The 23708-nt window shown below is 43.9% G+C and overlaps 1 protein-coding gene across 1 annotated transcript in view; it reads right to left on the reverse strand.

The window, feature by feature from the left end:
* The window catches only part of HEPHL1 (hephaestin like 1), an 82264-nt gene extending 73950 nt beyond the window's left edge, over positions 1–8314 (reverse strand). Inside the window, exon 1 of the mRNA XM_030333633.1 lies at positions 8145–8314. Coding sequence (XP_030189493.1) covers positions 8145–8314 — 170 coding nt within the window. The remainder of the gene's footprint in view (positions 1–8144) is intronic.
* Between the last annotated feature and the right edge of the window lie 15394 nt (positions 8315–23708).

Raw genomic sequence — 23708 nt, forward strand, 5'->3', positions numbered from 1 at the left:
CAGCATATGTGTACCTCACCAGCACCTCTGTCCCTGACAACCTGGATCTTTCAGTCAGATTTTTTCCCCCATCCATTCAACTACTGAGCAATTGTTAAACCTCCATTTTATTTTTTTTTTATTTTTTTTAACGTTTTTTGTTTATTTTTGAGACAGAGAGAGACAGAGCATGAACGGGGGAGGGGCAGAGAGAGAGGGAGACACAGAATCGGAAGCAGGCTCCAGGCTCCGAGCCATCAGCCCAGAGCCCGACACGGGGCTAGAACTCATGGACCGCGAGATCGTGACCCGAGCTGAAGTCGGACGCTCAACCGACTGAGCCACCCAGGCGCCCCATAAACCTCCGTTTTAAATGGGACACTACACTAGAAACTGGGGCAAAGATGTGTGAATGTCAGTCTCTGCATTCAAGAGATTTACCATCTGGCTGGGAAGCCAAAACGTAGACAGGAGAGTAAATAGCAACACCCAGTTTTCTATATTGACAGCTGCACCACATAGACCCTGCAGGTGTGAGTGTGTGGAGGGAAGATGGGGTGAAGGGGGGGGTTGTGGTCAGAGCAGCAGCAGGGGGTGTGGTCAGAGCAAACATGCGAGAGACCATGATGGTCCCAAGAAGGACGAGCAACGTTGTTGCCTGAGCTTGAGAAGGGACATTGAGAAAACAGGACCAGATTGGGGCAAGTGCTACTTGGCAAAGGAAGGGTGATGATGGTGACTATGCGCATTCACACTTGGGTGCAGCCACGCCCTCCCTAATTAATGTATTTTAAGCCATCCAATCAATGCGTTCCTCTACACAGTCTCTCACCCTGGTTCCCCTGGCACCACTCAAGTCCTGAGTTCTTCCTTCTCCCACTTCATGTCCCCAGAAGCCCCTCAGAACACACACAGGTGGGCTAAAAACAGATTTCTGCAGTAAAGGGAAAAGAGAGGAGACTTGAATCCCAGCGTCCCTAACTGATGCTGTGAGATCTTGGGGAAGCAACTTCTCTGAACCCCGGTTTCCTTGGCTGAAAACTGGTGACCATGACAGAGCCATCATGAGGAGAAAAGGAGGCGACATGGAGCCCCCTGCAGAGGATCTGGGAGAGGGGGGTGCTCAGTCGGTGGGAGTTATGGCAAAGCTCTAATTAGAAAGAGGGAAACGTGACCGTTTTCAGTCTCTTTCCCACAAAACTCCTGCTCTCCAGAGACCCCTCAAGATAGGAGAGCTACCATGATGGCTAGCATTTCTTGCACGCAGACCCACAGTGCCAGGCACCGCTTCTGAGCACGTTCACGGGTCCCATGTCATCTGAGCCTCCTGATCGCCTCCCCCCCAGAGTGGGCTGATAATGGCTTCCAGAGACAAGTCCCAGCCCTGATTCCCTTATTCGGAAAAAGAGGCTTTGCAGATGTGATCAAGTTAAGGATTTTGAGGTGAGGAGAAAGATGAGACACACATAGAGAAAGTGATAGGAAAAGGGAGGCAGAAGCCGGAGCCATGGCACCTCGGCACAACCAAGGATCGCCAGCAGCTCCTACCAGAAGCTGGAAAAGTCAGTAAATGGATTCTCTTTTAAGCCTCCAGAGGGAGCGTGTCCCTGCCAACGTCTTTATTTCAGACTTCTGCCTCCAGAAGTAGGATAGAATACGTTTCTGTTGTTTTAAGCCACCTAGTTTGTGATAATTTGTTACGGCAGCCACAGGGAACTCGCATGCCCCCAAAGCAAGTGCTATCATTATCCCCATTTTACTGATGAGCATGTTGAGGCAACGAGAGATTCAGATACTTACTCTGAAACAAGAACTGTAAGCTTGTCAGGTGATGCCGGAGCACACTTCCTCAGCCAGCCAGGCTGCCTTGGCATCTCTGTTAGACCACTGCTGGACTACACTTGGCTAGGGAAACCCACCCTGGGACTCCTGGTCCCCCTGACCTGAGACAGGACATCTGTCACCCCACTGCATGGCATAAAAACCTTTTATGATAATGCCTGGAACCTAGTGAGGGTGCAGTGACGGTTAGCAACTATATTGTCTGTGAGTTCTCTTAAATCCCACTAACCAGGCCTTGGAACCACCCCCTATCTGGAGGCGGGAAAAGGCAGAGGGGGACCAAGAGGGTGTTTGTGATGGATGGGAAGGAAACAGGGAGAAATGGGGTAAGGGAAGGTTGGCAGGGACTGCCTGCTGCCTTGCAATGTTTATGCTCCCCTCCTTCTGAGTAACAGAATCAAAGTCTGCTTTCACTCAGAAAGAAAAACACGAAACTAAAAGCCTGTATTTATGAGCCCCCTTTGTGGCTTTGGGTATCCAGTGAGATGTACATAGAACTGACTGTCTGGAGTTTCCATGAGAGCCCTTTAAAGGGCTAATAGGATAATGCAGCAGGAATTGTGCCCTCTTTACCTTTTCCCTTCCTCTCTTCCTTCCTGGAACATAGACATGAGGGCTGGAGTTCCAGCAGCCATACTGTGACCATGAACTACCTTAAGGAATCAAGTCACATGCTGGATCGTGGGTTATCCAGACGGCTAACAGACGCATGAAAAAATGTTTGACATCACTCATCATCAGAGAAATACAAATCAAAACCGCAATGAGATACCACCTCACACCTGTCAGGATGACCAACATTAATAACTCAGGCAACAACAGATGCTGGCGAGGATATGGAGAAAGAGGATCTCTTTTGCACTGCTGGTGGGAATGCAAACTGGTGCAGCCACTCTGGAAAACAGCATGGAGGTTCCTCAGAAAGTTGAAAATGGAACTACCCTATGATGCAGCAATTACACTACTAGGTATTTATCTAAGGGATACGGGCGTGCTGTTTCGAAGGGGCACATGCATTCTAATGTTTATAGCAGCACTATCAACAATAGCCAAAGTATGGAAGGAGCGCAAATGTCCATCGACAGATGAATGGATAAAGAAGATGTGGTATCTATATACAATGGAGTACTACTCGGCAATCAAAAAGAATGAAATCTTGCCATTTACAACAACGTGGATGGAACTAAAGTGTATTATGCTAAGCGAAATCGGTCAATCAGAGAGAGACAAGTATCATATGGCTTCACTCACATGGAATTTAAGATACAAAACAGATGAACACAAGGGAAGCAAAAATAATATAAAAACAGGCAGGAGGCAAAACATAAGAGACTCTTCAATATACAGAACCAACTGAGGGTTGCTGGAGGGGTTGTGGGTGGAGGGATGGGCTAAATGGGTGAGGGGCATTAAGGAGGACACTTGTTGGGATGAGCCCTGGGTGTTATATGTAGAGGATGAATCACTGAAATCTGCTCCTGAAATCATTATTGCACTATAGGCTAACTAACTTGGATGGGGTTTGAGCAGTGGTCAGCCTCATTCATGGCCAAGGATGGGTTCTGCCTGTGAGTTAGCACCCATGAAAACCCCCACGTTACTGGGAAGAAAAATCCTTCATGTGTGTTGGTTGCCTAATGAGGTCTTTGGTGAGAATTGCAGCTTTAAATAAGGTGACCCCACTCTGGTTCCATTAAAGACAAGGCTTTACCACCGAAGCACAGGTACACCTTAATTAAGCGCTTTATGAGCCCGAACAGGACGGGCACGAATGGATCAAATGCTGACACCATCCCCAGGCAAATCAAAGGAGCCCGGTGTCCCCATTAGGCCCAAAGGGGAACAGGGGAAATATATTCATCTGGATAAAATATTTCTAAATAGAATATAACTCCTAAATTTTGTGCTTTCTAGGAAATATTAGTGCCTACAGTCTCTGTTGTATTTCTGAACTCTATGATTAAGGAGAGGTATCAAGAAGGGAAGTGAAATTGTACCATCTGACTTCTATGGAGTCTTGGAAAAAATGATGTCAGTGTATTCCCTATTTTATCCTTATGAATCAGGATTTATTAGGCTCTTGGCGCTGCCTAATTTTGGTTTCCAAGCTTTTTTCACATCACTGAAACTTTGGCACTCACCATTCTATCCCCCTAATTTTCCCCATCCTCGTAATCAAAGATCAAGCAACCCAATAACTAAATTGACAAAGGGGTTAGTTTTTGCTTTAATGATTCCAAAGGAATAGCCTTGTGTTCAGTCCTCCATATACCACTGTCACCAGCGAAGCTCTGTGTGGGTGAGGGGCATTATTACATATACTCTAGGCCTTCCTCTCTGCCATCGTGGCACTTTTCTTTCAGCTGCAGAGGGGACCAGTGTACCTCAAACACCCACACAGCAATGCAGGGAGAAGAAAACGCTGTGTCCCAGGCTTAAGAAAGACGCCAAGCTCCGTGAACGGTGAGGAAGGAAACAGATCAGAATAAGCCAGGGTTGCAGGGAAATATTTTTGCATAAAAAAGTGGAGATAGTTCTTAAAGAACAGGGGGAAAATAGATAGAGAAAGAAAAATATAGAATATTTCAAAATTTGTCACACATCCGCACTCTCAGACCTTCTCCAACTCTGATTCCTAGACTGAATGTATGCAAATCTTCTCTCTTTCACCATTGGGAAAATCTTTCTAGAACCAGTGAGCCAAGTAAGATGTTTCTCATTCGGTTTCAAAAATTATTTTTGATTCCTTACAATTACGCTTCTCAAGTGATTTTAGGGATTATAGTTCAACTACCTGGTTATACAAATTAGGGAAATTGATGTTCAGAGAGATGATGTGAGATGTTCAAGGTTTCACAGCAAGTTGGGGGCAGAGCAAGGACTGGAAGTGAGGTCTCCTGATGCCTATGTCAGAATCCTTCCACTCAAAGTGGGACCTAGACCCCTGGCTCTCCTGGACCCCTAAATATCAGGCATTTGTCTGGATCTGAATATCTTCAACAGCAGACTGTCCTCAAAAGTGCAGGAGGCTGAGTGAGAGGCATGGTCACAGTATCCAAGATGACTCCTTGCTTCTGGGGAAATGGCACAAAATAGAATACGCGTACTGAACTCCCTATGTCCCACAATTGTGGCATCTTCACACGTGACACCTGTGGCAGCTGTGACACAGGTGAATCATGACATGTGTCCTGTGTTCTTCAAGCAAGAGTCAGCAGCCCACTCCAAGTGTTCCCTCTCAGGGGCTTGCCCTGGGCCACCTGTCACACCGGTGGCCTCTGGACACGATTGCTAATAAAAGCCGGTATACACTGTGTAACCCAGGCTCCCCCTTAAGCATCAGGAAGCCGCCCTGCACAAACACCACCCCTTTACCCATGAGAAGGAAATATCTGGGGACTTCGGCATGACGTCTAGAAAGCCAGCTGTGCCTGAAGGGCAAGAGTCCTCTCCTGGGGGGCCACAGCATTTGTTAAACCACCCCACTCTAAACTGATACCGAACCATGACTTAGCCATGCCTTATCTTTTTTCTTTTTCACCATAATTATTTTCAAACACTTTATGGTATGTTCTTCAAAGCACCATCTCCTGGCTGAAATGATCAACAGAGTCCCTAACGTCTTCCCGCACTCCGCTTTCGTGGAAATAGCATTGCAGTATTTGGGTATTTAAAGTACTTTGGGTTTTTGAATGAACCCAGGTAACCGGTTTGGCCACAATATCTCTCTGGGAAGAGTAACCCATGGGACTAAACCTACCTTTGGTAAGAATTGGGACTTTCTAGAAAGTTCCTTCTGCTGGAATCCCCGGCTGCCATCAAAGCTGAGTTTAATTCAGCGGGAGAGGATTACCTTTACCAAGAAGCAGGTTGTATGGTAAAAAAAAAAAAAAAAAAAAAAAAAAAAATACGAGCTCTGGAGCAATGTTGAGTTTGGTGCTGCCTTCACTCTGTAAACTCCAACAATACTTAACCTCGGAACCTCAGTTCTCAGTTTGTAAAATGGGAATAATAACATTTGCAAGCAATAATGAATTGAAAGTCTCTGGTGAGGGGCACCTGGGTGGCTCAGTTGGTTAAGCGTCCGTCTTCGTCTCAGGTCATGATCTCACAGTTTGTGAGTTCGAGCTCCGCATTGGGCTCTATGCTGCCAGCCCAGAGCCTGCTTCCGATTCTGTGTCTCCCTCTCTCTCTGCCCCTCCCCCACTAGTACTCTCTTTCTCTCTCTCTCTCAAAAATAAATTAGAAGAGGGGCGCCTGGGTGGCGCAGTCGGTTAAGCGTCCGACTTCAGCCAGGTCACGATCTCGCGGTCCGTGAGTTCGAGCCCCGTGTCGGGCTCTGGGCTGATGGCTCAGAGCCTGGAGCCTGTTTCCGATTCTGTGTCTCCCTCTCTCTCTGCCCCTCCCCCGTTCGTGCTCTGTCTCTCTCTGTCCCAAAAATAAATAAACGTTGAAAAAAAAAATAAAAAAAAATAAATTAGAAGAAAGAAAGAAAGAAAGAAAGAAAGAAAGAAAGAAAGAAAGAAAGTCAGTCTCTGGTGAAATTCCTTAGTCAGAATAAATGCTCACAAACAGTTCTGCTGACATTTTAGGAGAAAGACTTCTAAGCTTTTTACTCAACCATGTGGAAAGGCAATCCAATATCACGTCGTGCTTAAAGACTATATTCACTACTCTCCGTGCACACGTTTTGAACAGTCTCATGCTCAATAGCCGCTCACAATGACGATTTCCTATTGAGTTCTTTTTGAGGACAGCAGAGCTCTATTTTGGGAAAGGTTACTGGCAGTTAGGGTAACCTCTCGCTCCCACATCCATTTGTCACAGTAAACACTACCACAACCAATGGTCAGCAGATATGAGATTGAAGGAAGTCAAGAGCTCTCTGTGGAAACAGCCCCCTGGACATTAAGTTTCCTGGTTCAAGGCTTTAGGAAGATCCTTTCTCGGCAGCCTGGCTGGCATGAGTTTTACCCTTCTCTAACCAAACATGACTAGGCCATCTTTGTGTTGTTAGAAAACCCGGAAGATGTGTGTCTAAGCCAACTGGCTCTTTGGTCTTTCCTCAAGGCAGGGGGACTTCTTGGGAGCCTTGTTGGGAGGTCTTTCCTCAACCCTTAAAGACTTGCTGGGAGACCCCATGGTATTCCTGAATGTTAGCGACTAACTTCATCCTTAGAAAGTAGAACTTGGATGTTGAGCATACTGAGCTCTGCCTATCAGAAAGAAGCCAGTATGTCTGTATATCCAACAGTGGTTGCCAGAACATTTCATAAGATGTTCTAAGAACCACGAAGTTGAAAGTATGAATTACAGCTTCTAAAGCCAGGAGCTAATTTCAGAGGGAGCTCCGGGGAACAAATAAGAGATACAAGACACTGGACCCCGAGAGAGAGAGGAAGGGCGAGGGCTATTTTCTGCAAAAAAAATTAAAAAGCAGAGAAATACAACACTCTGATACCATCTTACCCAGCTATGCCACAGGCCTGGGGACTAGAATATTTCCCTGAGGTGACTGTAACAAACCTTTCACCAGTGAAAAAGCCATTTCTAAAAGCCTCAGGGAAACTCTTAAAATACCAGCCAAATCTATTGTAACTGCCCCTCTTTAAAAAAAATTTTTTTTTATTTATTTTTGGGACAGAGAGAGACAGAGCATGAACGAGGGAGGGTCAGAGAGAGAGAGAATCGGAAGCAGGCTCCAGGCTCTGAGCCATCAGCCCAGAGCCCGATGTGGGGCTCGAACTCACAGACCGTGAGATCGTGACCTGAGCCGAAGTCGGACGCTCAACCGACTGAGCCACCCAGGCGCCCCAGCCCCTCTTTTAAATGTTGCAAAAGAAAAACAAAACAGAACTACCTATGGCATAGTTTACTTATCTCCAGTCCTCATTCCAAAAATAAAAACTTAGAAAACACTGTGTTTTAACGGTAAAGAATTCGTAAAAGTTCTCAAATGCTCATCCCAAGGGTCGCTGTTAATTTTTTTTTTTAACATACTGAGCCCAGAACCCCCTGGAAGTCCCTAGTAGTGCTCAGCGAAAATGGTCCTTTTATAGAGTGAGCCATTATTGAAAACACCTGGTTGTGTAGCGAGTGCTTCACAGAGAAGGCTGTGAATAGACAGCTCACCAAATAGGTAGGGCTAAGAATGTCGACATTACATACCCTCCCTTGTGAGGGCCCTCCAGACCAACACAAAACCCCTTCACTTGGTTTAGATCAACCCCTCCCCATTATAACCACCCAAGGACTATAACCTCCATGCAGAGGCAAGAAAAAAGCCAAACCTAGGAGTCTACGGGAACCCCAACTTTACTCACTTGTCTTCTGAAAAGCTTTCCCCAGTAATAACGTTCTTTCCTTGGGGCACATAGTTCCAGTATTCTTCCACAATCCCAATGTGGTATGTTCTGGTAACTGCACCAACCAGCCCAGACAGACCCAGGAATGTGAAGAGAAAGACGCAGTCAGCCTGCTGCTTCCGAGGCATTTGTGGATGTAACTCAGGCAAGCAGCCTGCACAGGAGGCAGCCCTGCCTGTCCCTCCCCCTCACTTGAAGCTAATTATAAATAAGGAATGAGCGAGGCCCAGCTCCTCCCCCTTAGGTGGCTTGGGGTTGGGACAGAGACTGACAACTTGTGTAAGTAGCGCGAACAATGAGGGGAGTTCGATGATGACAAAACGTTTGCCTGCCATCCAAGAAATGTGTAGCTGGCTTATTTATTTAGCACCCAAGCCAAACAGGCCTGTTTCTGTAAGTTTTGGTGCACGGCTGTGACATTAGTCATTCATCTTTGCCAGGAATGGGAATGCAACAAGTTGGGCTAATGGGTTTCCTCCCTTCTTCCTCGTTTTTTCTCCACACCTATTATAGGAACATATTAAAATCTGGAAACTGGGCTGGCCTGAGTGGACCATCAGGAAAGTTCCTGAGCACTAAAGAAAGCTTCATCTCTGATGGGAGGGCAGAGGGAGTGATGTAATCCCCCTCCGCCATCTCCAACTTGTTTTATGAGGCTACATGAAACAATCAACTCACATCATAAAGTTTATAACAACATTGTAAAACCTCACTAATTCTCCATTTGGTCATGCACCATCTCCCCCAAATTCTCTCAAATCTTACCAGCAAAAACGAGGAGCTCAATTACTCCGTTCAGCCAAAATTTTAGAGGTCATCACCCTCAGTGAGCTGCCTTTGTAAGGATGAATGAAAATGCTGCAGGAGGAGTACCGTTCAGGCACATGAAGATAAAATTCTGTAGCAGGTGTTTGAGTCAAAAAGGCGAAGGGAGTACTTACTTTCTGTGTGCTCTAATCTGTGACCTAGAATCTTGACAGAGACCTTGTCCAACCCTGGAGGAGCGCCAATCTGATCGCCATGAAGAGTTGCTCTGGAGGCAGCAGCCATGGAATAAGAAGACAGCCTTCTGGCTTGGCTTTGAGATTGGCAGATCTGTGTTTGAATCCAGTCCCACCACATAGTGGCATTGAAGAATCACTCGCCCTCTCTAAGCCTGGATCTGTAAAACAGGGATGGAGGGACTGTTAAGGAGATTTAAAGGATGACAGAGCAGCAAATCTAGATGATCTTGGGTTTGATGATGAGCTTTTCAATACAACACCAGAGGCATAGTGCATGAAAGAAACAACTGCTGAGCTAGACTCAAAAAGTAAAAATTCCTGCTCCGTGAAAGTTGCTGCCAAGTGGATGAGAACAGAAACTCCAGACTAGGAAATATTTTGCCAAAAGACATCTGATAAAGGACTGTTATCCAACATATACAAAAACTTTTAAAAACTCAGCAACAAGAAAACAAACAACCTGATTTTAAAAATGGGTAAAAGGTCTCAAGAGACACCCCATCAGAGAAGATATACAGATGGAAAATAAGCATAGGAAAAGATGCTCCACATCACATGCTATCAGGGAAATGCAAATTAAAGCAACAATGAGATACCACTACGCAACTATTAGAATGGCCAAAATCTGGAACACTGACGACACCAAATGCTGCGTGTGAAGCAACAGGAACACTCATTCATTGCTGGTGGGAAGGCAGAATGATACGGCCACTTGGGAAGACATTTTGGCACTTTCTTACAGAACTAAACATACGAATGGAACATTCTCTAGAATTGAGTACATGAATAGGCCACAAAACGAATCTCAAGAAACTCAAAAAGATTTTTTTAAAAAACCTAAATATACAGCACACATTAAATATCTTACAGGTTTATTTGTCAATTATACCTCAATAAAACAAACAAACAAAACCTCTTCCCATATGGCACAGCAGTTATGCTCTTGGATATTTACCCAAAGGACTTGAAAACTTATGTCCATACAAAAACCTTCACATGAATGGTTACAACAGCTTTATTCATAATCGTCCAACCTTGGAAGCAACCAAGATGTCCTTCAGTAGGTTAGTAAGTAAATAAACTATGGCACATCCCAACACTGGAATATTATGCAGCATTAAAAGGAAACAAGCTAATATTCTATAAGAATATTATAAAATATAAGAATTATTATATTATATACTATATTATATATAATATTATAGAATATAAGACAATATTCTATAAGATATTATAATGATAGATCCATGTCATTATACATTTGTCTAAACCCATAGAAAGCACAACACCCAGCGTGAACCCTAATGTAAACTATGGACTTTGGGTGATGTGTCAATGTGATTCATCAGTTATAACAACTGAACCATGATGGTGGGGGATGTGGATAATAGGGAAAGCTAAGCATGTGTGGGAAAGCTCTGTACCTTCTGCTCAACATTTCTGTGAACCTACAACCACTCTAAAAAAGACAATCTATGTTAAAAAAATATATATTTAAAAAGATGTCTGCAAAGTTCCTATCATGGCTCCAGCATAGAGTAGGTGTGCAATAAATGTTCAATTCATTCTTCCCCATCCACACCCCCTTAAGAGAGACTCCCTCAGCCTCTGTGATGACAGAATGCCATCTCCAGTCTTCTGCTTTCTTCCCAGGAGTCCCATCCACCATATCTCCCACAAGCCTCAAGTAAGAGAGTCCCTTTTCTTTAAATTATAGATACCTCAGAGATGTGCTGCAGCATGAGTTTTGAATTAACATCCATATTAGCTGATAAAATACATGCTGAGTATTCTGTTTCATGACCAGACTCTTAACATCTTGGCCATATTGATTTGTTTTTACGTCAAGACGCTTACAGAGTAATTGCCATAGCACATTTTCCTTTAACTGAAATCTACTCGTCAGTATGCATTTGGAAGCTTTGCGTGAGTTTGTCACTAATAGCTACTACAGAGGAAGGACTCACAGGGTGAATCGGAGCATGGCCTCAAGAGAAATAGGGCTTCAGGAGTTTTTGGAATCTGGATATGTCTTGGGCCAAATAGCTTTGTGTTTATACCCTAGAGAAGCAGACTTTCTTTCTGCCTTTCTCTCTTTCTTTCTTTCTTTCTCTCTGTCTCTCCCTCTTCCTCTTTCTTTCTGTCTCTCTCTTTCTCTCTTTCTTTCTGTCTTCCTTTCTTTCTTTCTTTCACGTAAGTGGTAGAGGGAGAGAGAGAACCCCAAGCAGGCTCCATGCCCAGCACAGAGCCCAATGCAGGACTCGCTCTCACAACCCTGAGATCATAACCCAAGCCGAAATCAAGAGTCAGATGCTCAACCAACCGAGCCACTCAGGCACCCCAGAAGCAGATTATTTTAGGTCAAACAGGCTTGATGTGGCATCAAAAAATTCATTAGGATATAGTCCACCCCAATTTGGGGGGGGTGGGGTGGGCAGAAGAAACAGAGGTATAAGTGGCACAGATCAAAAACAGAAAAGAGTTAACTTTCCTACCTGGGACTCTGAATGCATGCGATTGAGTCCCTGAGGAAGGCATCACCTAACTTCTGATTCACACCAAGGCTTGACAGAGGATACAAGAGACCCGAAGCCCCAGAGTTCCGGCAGCGGACCGGGGCATTCAATCTGTCTGAAGCTAAGAGTGTGGTTCCCGAGGGGCAAAAGAGACAGGGAAACAGTTTACTGAAAGCAGTGAAATCGCATCTGGAAAACACTCTGAAATTCTTCTTTACCCTGGGACAACGAAGATGCTCAGCAAGGAACTAAATTGCATAAGAGCTAGAAGAAAGGGAAGTAACTGGTGTAAGTGAATGCAGTGTTCCTATAACACTCATTTCTGAGAACCCGAAGTTAAATACAAGACGTGGTGGGCAGTGTCTGGCGTTTGATTAGGAAATCTGTGAGCGATAACACTGACATGTATTTTCAACTCCCTTGGACACAAATCATACATAAATAAAGCAGAGAAACCCAGTGTCTAGAGAGCATTGACTGTGTGAGATGACAGTCCATTATTTCCTCAATACACTCACCAGGTTTGAGATACGGCCAATTTGATGGCATGCATTGATAGAAGAGAAAGATAGTCTTGCATCAAATCAGATTTCTCTGAAACAGAGTACGGGATATTCCAACAACAAAACCGTTCATGGGAGAAACCAATTCAGAGAAATAATATTCTAGCTAGCCTTAGCTGAGGTGTCATTTTAAATAATAAAGGGTCAAAGACGAAGTTGGCTATCCCACTCTTTATTTTTTTTCTATAAATATTTTTTCTATAAATTTCTATAAATAAACCAGTTACAATATGACAATGGAAAATGTATTTTTTATGAATATAATTTATTGTCAAATTGGCTTATATACAACACCCAGTGCTCATTCCAACAAGTGCTCTCCTCAATGCCCATTCCCCCTCTCCCCCACCCTCCCATCCACCCTCAGTTTGTTTTCTGTATTTAAGAGTCTCATGGTTTGCCTCCCTCCCTCCCTCTCTGTTTGTAACTAGTTTTCCCCCTCCCCTTCCCCCATGGTCTTCTGTTAAGTTTCTCAAGATCCACATATGAGTGAAAACATATGATATCTGTCCTTCTCTGGCTTTGTGTGTGTTTTGGGAACTACATTAAATATTCCTTAAGTGATTCTTGATATCCTAAACTCGGATTGAAAATTCCCATCAGTCTTACTCCCCTGCCAGGTTGTGGCTCTCGGGCCTCATCAGGACCCTCAGTTCCTGGATGGCACCTCATTATTTCTCACCTGGAATTCTATAGCTTCCTAACCATTCTCCCTGAGGCCAGAGTGACCTTCCTGAATGCAGATAGCAGCACATCCCCCCACTGCTTCAGATTTTTCAGTGGCTCCTGTGGCCTTCAGGATAAGGCTCACAGCTTTGACTTGACTTTCAAGGCTGGTCCTGATCTGACTCCTGGGGACTGGGACCTCTCCTCAACACTTCATCCATGCTCTGATGATGATCGTGATCATGGCAACGAGTGCGCCCTTCATTTGTGCTTCTGTCAAGACTCTGTGGGTGCCTCTGCCATTGCACTTATCACACACATGGTAATCACCTGTTTGTTCGTCTGCCTTCCCACACAAATACTCAGCACGGGCTCCTTATGGGCAGGGACTGGGCCTTGTTCGTATTTGTGTTCCCTGTGTCTGCTGTTAAATGGTGAACCAATGCATGGGTGAATGAATGATTGGATGCTTACCGATATGTACCCCAGGTGTACTGTGCAGTGGTTTCCATACAAAGCCTTCTCCATGCACCATCTCATTTAATTATTAAAACAACCCTATTAAGGGTGCACCATTTTCATCCCTGTTTTCCAAATGAGGAAACTCTAAGGTTAGAAAGGTGAGGTGATTTGCTCAGTGCCCCACAGCTGGTGAACAGCAGGGTTCTGTGAGACTCCGAAGGCAGTATTCCTACCCAGTTCACTCAGACTGAGAACAGGAGGGGGGTGCCCCAGCGATCATGGTGGCCTGCTTCATACCGAATGGGACCCGTTCTCTGTAAGGAAACATGAGCCCGACCTGTCCATTGGAAAAGGATCCCAAGATGCCCCTCCAGCCCCATCCATGCACCCCCAACAGCCCAGGTAAAGTCCTAATTTGTTACAGAACATTGAAAACACCCAGACATATACCATTCTGCTCCATTCCCCCATCTTAGATCCCGACCCTCCAGCAACTCCATTTCTCACCCCCACTGAATTCTTTCTCATCCTCCAAACCCTCCTAAGCTCTTTGTCTCTGAAGCCTTCCTTGGTTGCTGCCACAGGCACCACACCTTCCCTCCCAGGCCACAGCATAAGCCACTCCCTCCGATGTGCTTCCTCTGGACACGGCGCGCATACAATATTCTAATAACACTGTTTATAATATTGTTTGCTTACGTGTCGGTCTTCCTTACTAGTCTCTAAACTCCTAGACAGCAATGTCCAACCAGCCCTTAATACCTCTCTCACACTACACATGAGGTGTCAAGGAAAGAACCTGCAGCTCAGGGACTAGCTCCAGCCTCCACCTGCCCCCCCTCCCCCCCGCCCAGGGTGCCCAGCCTCTGCACTCACTCTTCCAACAGTCTCTCACCCCGCCCATCCTTTCTGGACCATTGACTCACCTAGGCTGGGGTTTTGGCCTTCCCCCTCTCTTTGCTGCCTCCCTCCCACAGTGCTATCTTTCACACATGCCTCTGCTCCAAGCTCTGAGGCCCGAAAGCCAGTCCTGCCTCAGCCTCATGCCCCGGTCTGCTGCTCAGGCCTCTTCTTGTCTGGATTGGGAGCTTGAAAAGGCATCTTGTTCATCTCTGCATCCTCAGTGGTTAGCACAGGCCAGTGGTTAGCAGTAGGCACTGAGGAGAAAACAGTATTAACAGCTGTAGTATTTCCAATATGGCAGGCAGTGTGCTCACTTACTGAGCAGTAAGATGTATCATACCATGATACTCCCTGAGGTAGATATTTTTGTCCTTGTATTTCAGATGGAGAAACCAAGGTTTGGTAAGGCGAATAACTTGGCCGAGGTCACATAAGGAGAAAATAGCAGACCCAGGATTCAAACCCTCCTCAGTCTGCCTGTTTCAGAAGCTTCCATTCCAGACAGCCAAACTCAATAGATGTTAGTGGGACTGCACTGGGCTGAAAGTTAAGGCAAGGTCAGCAGACCATTTCAAGGAAAGAAACATTAGCAATATATGAGAAGTTCCTTCATATATAGACACCACCTAAGAATTTAAACAGAATAGGGTATAGAATGTACATGGACAATTAGTCCACAAAAGTCCAGTGATAACATCATTCATTCAACCATTTGAAAATATTTACTGAGCATCTACCTTGTTAACTGTTCTAGTCAACTAGAAATGAGACATGCAAGGTTGCTGCCCTCAACCAGTTTATACTCTAGTGAGGGAGACAGAATATAAAAAAGAAGTAAGTTTTAAAATACTAGTTCAAAATATTAACTAAATATTGTGTTCAGTTCAGTGAGGTTCAAGTTCAATTCAGTACAAATAGCGTGGGGAGCATATCAGGACCGCACCCAGGAGGTGTGTGAGGTGCTTGGGGAGGTGGCCTAGTAGCTTGTTCTTGAAGCATGCTTATATTTTATAGGGTGGAATAGAGCATATCGAAGTCCCATCCCTAGAAGCTGCACCCACTGCCATCATAAAAAACAAAACAACAACAACAATAAAAAACCCAACGTCAGATCTAAGAGACCCTTTGGTTGAGTTCTGGGAGGAAAGTTAATGGGCCACATACCTGCCCAGTGGGAACTTCCACTTTCAGGGCCTCATTTGTTCCTCCACTAGGGAAGTACCAGATGATACCTCACTTCCCACAGGCCTGAGGCAAACCCCTGCTGTCAGAGAGTCAAGAAAGCCAGCCTTCAATCACAGATACAGTCAAAGGAAGAGCAGAGGAAATGGACTTCCCTTTGCTCTCTCCTCAGACTCCACTGTCTTCCCCTTTTTTCACACAAACCAACACAGATGGAGGAGATGATTCAATCCCCTAGTGCCTCTTTGATGTATGGATGGGTTCACACAGGGCTGCCCCTCGGGTGTGTGTGGCAGGGTAGGGAGGAAGTCAATATGAAGAACTGGAGTGTTAGCACCCTTCTGGAAGCCAATCTTACACAATCCCACAAAAGAAATGTCACATCTGCTAACAGGAGCAATCTGCCCACCAGACCACATGGGATAACTGTGTAAAAGCAAATCCTAGAGCCCGTGGTGGCATCTGGTCAACCCCATGCACAAGCTAGAGGGTTGGAGACACCCAAAGGGGTGATATGGGACCACAGACCAAAGTCTATGTAGGTTCCTGTCTGGGCTCAAGGTGCCCTGTCCAGATGGCACTGCTAGGCCCAGACAGTCTCAGACACCAGAGGGAAACCACCTTGGAGGAAGTCTCTCTAAAACAAGGAACTTCCTAAGGGCCAGGGCTCAGAGCAGGGATTCTGTTGCCAGGTCTAAGGAAATACTGGGTTCAGTTCTCCCTCAGCTCCAGGTGTGTGGGTGTGTGTGTGTGTGTGTGTCGGGGAGTGGAGTGGAACAATCTGGCCGTTGTGGTCTAGACTTAGGGTTTTTTCATAACATCTCAGTGACACTTCTAGGCCCTTTAAGGTAATTCATTCAAAGAGAAAACCAAGAGCAAAGAGCTGGTAGAGACCCACTCCCTGTCTCTTTCCATGTCAGGGATTATCCTTCACCATCTCTGTGACATCAGGACTGTGCCCTGCTGTCCTCCATGCTCAGATCTCATGGCCAGCTCTGTTGTAAGGTAATCTCTAAATGTTCTTGAGACTGCCTGTGTGTGCACAATTCATAAACTAAGAAGACAATGGTCTGACAATTAGCTGAGTGGTCGGTAACAGATTCCATTGCAACAAAAGTCTCAGGATTCTTTTGAGGGACCTAGAATTTTTGTGTGTATCCAATACTCTCTTAAAATAGGTGGGTCCTCCCTGAGCCTTGAGGCTCGTTTTATAATAATCTTGGTTGTGATGGTCTTGATTTATACCAGTGGAGAAAACACCAACTCCCTTAATCATTAGCGACCGAAGAAGTCTTAGAGACTTAGAATTCTCTTGTCTGAGGCCCGAGGGTTTCAGAGTGATATCTGTGTGAAGGCATTTGGCAAATCAAGCTGCTATATAGGATTGATCGGTTGAAAGTCAATCCAGACTCTAGATTCCCCCATTTTTAGGAGATGGAAAAGCCCCTTTACCTTCACCTACCCTTCTATTGTTCTTCCAGTAATGGTTCAGTAGGGCTGTCCTTAGTATACCCCTGGTGACCTGGCTCCATGGAATGCAGAGGAGCAGGGAAGGGCACTCAGAAAGGGGTTTATCAACTTTCCAACATGTTTTCTGAGAAAGTAGCAGACTGCTCATCTCAACACTTCTGAAAAACCCCACCTGAAGATTCCTCTTCAGGAAGCCCCAGTATATGGCATCAAAGATGCTGGTTAACTGTAGCAAATGTCTGGGTGTGGGTGGCTTCAGGAAGTGAATTCCTACTAGAAAGGAGGGCCCTGGCTCCAGGTGGGGCATACCTCACCTGAGACCTCCCTGGGACATAGATTCCCAGGAGAAATGTCTCTGACGATCAAAGCACCTAGTGATTCTGTAGAGAAGATCTTTATAGGTAATGCTTCAGCTCCCAAGTTGGGGCATGTAGGCACATGCAGCACGGATTCTGGACCATGGCCAAGACTCCCTGCTCTGGTCTCATCATTGATGCTCCAACTCCACCATCAGAGCTTCCCGATTTTGGCTTAAGACTAACACTGTAAACATGTAAATATATCTCATGGTATTGGTCTCACTGGTTGAGGTTGCCTTCGATGAATGAGTTTATTAGATCCTTTCCCATGAATAGGTTTAGATTGGGAGGAAAAAGGGAGGGGGCACAAGGCACCTGGTCTTCCAGGAAGAGGTCCAGTAAATCAGAAGGAATCCAAGTGACCATCTGGTTCAGAAGTTGTAACCCACAGCCCACAGGCCACACCCAGCCTGTGTAGCTGGTCTAGAATAGTGCCTATTACAAATTCTGAACTTTATTTCATCTAAGTGGGATACGAGCCCTCCAGTTAATCATAGATCTAACCATTCCTCACTGTCTTGCATCTGTTTACTTCATCTGTTCAGGACACTTGGCCGGAAAATGTGTGTGTGTTTGTGACCCTTGAATTCTGGTACAAGTTTCCACCCAATGCAAAGTCTTTTCAACAACATCATGCAGTCTTTCTTTATTCAACTTTTCACATATTTATTCAAAATATGTGTACTGAGCACCTACTACAGGCAGCCCTATAAATGTATAGAATTTTAGAGCATGAAGAGTCTTTGGAGATGTTCTAGTCTTACCACTTCATCTCACAGGTGGTGCAAGCCAGGCACAGAGAGCTGCATGACTCATGCAATGCCCCAAAGCTGCTCCAAGGCAGAGCTAAATTTAGTGAGAAGCTGAGTGGTCGGAAGGTAGATGTCTCTCTTGAGACCGCCAGGCACCTCACTGAAACCCAACTACACTTCAGCTGTGATGCCTCCCTTAATGTGCTTAGGTCAGTGATTCTCAAAGTGTAGTCCAGGGGCCTCTGGGGTCCCTGAGATCCTTTCAGGGCATCTGTGAGGTTGAGACTATGTTTTTGTCACTCTCATCCTGTCACGTACGTATGGAAGTTCTATGGAGGTGCATGATGTGTGATATAGCAACAGATTGAAGGCAGAAGCATATATGAGAATATCAATCTGTCTCTGAACAAGTTAGCCTAACTGTATAGCTATGCTTCTGTTCTCGCTAAGTATTTTGGGGCGAGATATATTTTTATTTAAAAATATGTTATTTAGGAGCACCTGGCTGGCTCAGTCAGTTAAGCCTCCAACTCTTGATTTCAGCTCTGGTCATGATCTCATGATTCATGAGATTGAGCCCTGCATCAGGCTCTGTGCTCTTAGCACAAAGCCTGCTTGAGATTCTCTCTCCCCGTCTCTCTGCCCTGCCCCTGCTTATGTGCATGTGCTCTTTCTCTCTCAAAATAAATAAACATTTAAAAAATATGTTATTTATGTTAACATTTAATAGGTATTATGTTAACATTTATTATTCATTTAAAATAAATTAACCGTTTTTAAATTTCTGTTTTAATTTCTAATGTGTAAAGATCAATAGATATAATCCACATAATGATAGCTTTTTTGGGTCTTTAACAATTTTTGAGAGTATAAAGAAGTCCTGAATTCAAAAGTTTGAGGACTGCTGACTTATTCTGATAAACCTAGCAAAGGAAAATTACAAAACTTGAATTTTTCCAACAGGCCTATGGTCACATAGAAGTTGTATAATTATTTTTTAAAAAGGAAAAAAAGTGAGTGGGATCCATTTTTGCTTCTTAGAAATGGAAAATGGTGTCTTGCCATGTGGTAGGCCCATGACTCCTTCAGTTTTGCCAAGGACTGATCTGACTTGAGCTGTTCCATCACCAGGGACTGGGAGGAATAACCTGTCCCTGTAGTTATTAAAGTATGAAATTAGGACTAGTGTTACCAGGATTTACATCTCAACCCCCAATCTTGCCCCTCCTGCTTCCATATTAGCTACAAGTCCCGCCATCACTTAGGGACCTAGGCCAGAAACCTGGATTCCTCTTACACCCTCCTCTCACTTTCTGCCACACTCACCACTACCGTCTCCCTAAACAACTGTTACCTTTCCTCTTCACTTCAACAGCCACAGTTGAGACAGCTGTGATCTCATACTTGGAGGCGGCTCATGTCTTCACTGGTCTCGGGGCTTTTCTTGTCCCCTCCATGGTGGCTCCACTCTGCCTCTGCAGTTGTCTTTCGATTACATGAATCTGATCCTGATCCATCCTGTTCAACCTTCTTCAAGGCCCTTGGTAATCTGGTCCCTGAGGACAAACCAGCCTCACCACCTCATACACCTCCTGCTAACTTTACCCTCCACTGTGGAGAACTCTTTATATGTCTGCAAACCCACCATGTGCATTGGGGCTTCAGGGCCCCCAAACTGGTATACACTTCCTTCCTGTTTGTCTACCTGACAAACTCCATATCTCATGTCTCAGCTCAAGAACTCCCTTGTTCTGGAGAAAACTCCAGCTCCTGGAAAGACCCCATACAAAAATTATTCTATACTGTCTGTTAAATTCCCCTGCTTTATTAAGTATAGCACAATGAACTGAATTGATAATTGCCATCCTGCAGGGTCAGTGGTCTTTGCTCTGGACACCAGGCCTCGTTGTACACACTGCAGGGTAGAGACAGTGAGTCGGAATGAATGTTCGTTGACCTTAGGACTTGACTCAGAAGTTGGTTTTTCTCTTAATATGTCTAAAGCAACTTTTTTTTTTTTTGGCTTTTGCTTATTTCTCCTTAAAATGGAATCACAGAGGGGAGAACCAAGATGGCGGAGAAGTAGGGGAACCAGAATTAACATGGTCCCTGGAACACAGCAGTATTGAGATCAGAACCCTTGGAACTCCAGGAATCCAGGCTACAGAGTGACAGAAACATCTCCACGAGTGTACGGAGACAGCTTGGTGGGACCTATGGCTTCCTTGATTCTCTGCCTGGTCTTTTTTCTCTGCCCCTGTCATTTCTGTCTTTCTATGGGGTAAGCCTTCTTCCACCCTCCCCCTTTTTCATTTTTTCCAGGGTTACTTCAATGAACAAATTAAAACACACCTGGTGGAAGGTCCAAGCTGGAATCACAGTGTGAGATCAAGATGATTTATGTTTCTAAAGACGTGATGGGGATTCAAGAGTACACTTATCATGATGAGCACTGAGTAATGTATAGATTATTGAATCATCATATAATCTATACCTGAAACTAATATAACACTATTTGTTAACTATGCTAGAATTAAAAACTTAATTAAAAAATAGAAAAGATACCTTTAAAAAAGATGAGTTGTGGGGCTTCTGGGTGGCTCAGTTGGTTGAGCACCCAACTCTTGATTTTGGCTCAGGTCATGATCTCACAGTCATGGGTTCCAGTCTCTCAGTGAGGCTGACAGCATGGAACCTGCTTGGTATTCTCTCCCTCCCTCTCTCTCTGCCTCTCCCCTGCTTGCTCTCTCTCTCTCTCTCAAAACAAATTAACTTTTTTCTAAAAAAAAAGATGATTTGTAGTTCTGATATGTTGGTTTCTGGTTAATTGTTCCTGTCACTTTAAGGTTAATAATATAATATTTATGAAGCTTTTATCTAGTATAAATAACACATGGACATTATTCTTATCACTTTCCCATTTAAAACAGTACTTTGTAACATTAATTCTGGCAGTATCTTTCTTATGGTGCCAACATGAAATGGGATAGGTTGTCACAGAGCCTTTGGGCTGATGAAAATAACCTGTGCTCTCTGTTTCTTATTAATACAGAAAGTTTTGTAGAAAGAATGTGATCTGTTGAAATAACCCTTGTCAAACACATAAAAGAGGGTTTGTCACATGGTAGTAAGCAATAAATGCTAGTACTTCTCTCTTCCATCATTGAAGTCAAATTCGACAAAATTAAGTCCAAAGTTTTCATCACAACATATAAAGCCCTACTGATTTGATGCATGCCCACATCTGATACCTGCCCCTCTTCCCATGAAACCTTGTGTTCCAGGAATACGCCTTGCCAGCAGTCCATGGATGCACCATGCCACACCGCCTCTCCTCTCTGCCTTGATTCACTCAGTTTCTCTGCTGGCAATGCCCTTGCCCCATCTGTCTTCCTGTCCTGCTGGACTCAGAGCACGTATCACCTTCTCTGGAAACACTTCTGGTCTTCCCCAGCTTGGATTAGCCATTCCACCTTGAAGCTCTGGCAAAATCTTAGGCTGACCTCTCTCAGAGCTATACGACCTTGGGCACAGGACCTGACCTCTCTTATCTTTGCTTCCTCCTCTGTAAAAGAAGAAGAAGAAAGGTTTCCACCTCAAGGGTTATCAGGATAATTACTTGAGGTTTATGTAAAGTGCTTAGAATTATACCTGGGATGTATTAACTATGCCCTAAATGCTAGTTGTTACATTTATTTTGGTATCGCTTACTACAATGAAAATATCTGCACACTTACCTGGGTATCTATGCCTGTCTTTTTCCTCTGTCTCTGAGAGCCTAGCATACCTCCTAGCAAGTACTCTGTAAACTGAACTAACTCTTGATATCTATCAATGTCCATACATAGCTTTATATGATAGTAGCCAGCAGAGAACAATCGTGCACATTCTCATCTTTCACTTTACATCATCTAGGCTTTTGCCATTTTTAACAGCTATAGACATGCCTATTCATTATCCTTTATGTTTTTATAATCGATTTTCTTATGAGCATCTTTGGCCTTAAACAATAAGTGCTTCCCTGTGGCAACAAGCAATTATCTGGTCAAAACTTATAAACATCTTTACAACCTTTTAGGGGCATCACCACACTGATCTCCAAAGAGACCGGGCTAATATACAATTTCTCATGAAACTATTTCTTTCCAACCTTGTCATCATTGGATTTTATCACTAGTTTTGTTACTTTAATGGGGATATAATAGTATCTCTGAGTTGTTTTTATTTGTCTGTTTTTAATCACTAGCATGGATGGACATTTTATCACATGATAAGATACAACATCTTTTCCATCAGCAACAAAACATCTATTCATTTTTTACTACATTCAAAGTAGTATCCAAATGGGAACATTATACATTTCTATAAAATTTTTACACTTATTCAGATATAAAATTTCCCCAACCTGTGTCTTTTCTTTTCAATATGTACTTATAACATCTTCTGCTATCACAGAAATTTGTACATGAATGGTGCCCCTGTAGTCAGGCAACATAGTGATACTGACCTTCAAGCTGTCCCATGACAGTCTTCCATAGTACTCAGTTACGTGAATTTTTTACTTCAAGCTCCTTTTTTGACAGGTTGTTTTTAAATAGTTTGTTCTTTGACTTATTGAGTGTCTATTCTATGGTATAGCTCTGAGTTTATTCTCTTCCTTACTGAGATCCAGTTTCTACAAAGCATATTGAATAATGATCCTTTTCCCTGCTGTCATACTGTTTCTACTATGTTATAAAGTTCTATACAGTTTTGAATTTCTGAATTTTCATTCTATTGCACTGATGAATCTCTTAAATTTCAAGCTATATGGTTTCAATCACTGTTACTTTTTTATTAAGTTTTTAATTTTAATTCCAGTATATTAACATACAGTGTTATATTAGTTGCAGGTGTGTAATACAGTGATTCAACAATTCTAGACATTGCTTAGTGCCCACCATGGTAAGTGCACTCCTTAATACCCATCACCTATTTTGCCTATCCCCCCCCACCACCTCCCCTCTGGTAACCACCAGTTTGTTCTCCATAGTTAAGAGTTTGTTTATCTCTTTTTTTTCTCATTTGTTGTTTCTTAAACTCCACATATGAGTCCATCTCTGACTGACTTATTTCACTTAGCATCATACTCTTTACCTCCAACCCTGTCATTGCAAATAACAAGATTTCAGTCTTTTTATGGCTGAATAATATTCCATTGAATATATATATACCACATCCTCTTTATCCATTCATCAATTGATGAACACTTTGGCTGCTTCCATATCTTGACAGTTGTAAATAATATTGCAGTAAACATAAGGGTGCATGAATCCCTTTGAATTAGTGTTTCATTTTGTTTTGTTTTATTCTTCAGGTAAATACCCAGTAGTGTGATTACTGGATCATAGTATAGTCCTCATTTTTAAATTTTTGAGGAAGTTCCATACTGTTTTCCACAGGAGCTGCACAAGTTTACATTCTCACCAACAGTGTATGAGGGTTCCTATTTCTCCACATCCTCTCTAACCGCTGTGGTTTCTTGTGTTGTTGATGTTAGTCATTCTGACAGGTGTGAAGTGATATCTCATTGTGGTTTTGATTTGCATTTCCCTGATGATGAGTGATGTTAAGCATCTTTTCAAGAGTCTGTTGGCCGTCTGTAT

This window comes from Lynx canadensis, chromosome D1 (genome assembly GCF_007474595.2).
Source record: "Lynx canadensis isolate LIC74 chromosome D1, mLynCan4.pri.v2, whole genome shotgun sequence".
In the NCBI taxonomy this organism is placed as follows: domain Eukaryota; kingdom Metazoa; phylum Chordata; class Mammalia; order Carnivora; family Felidae; genus Lynx; species Lynx canadensis.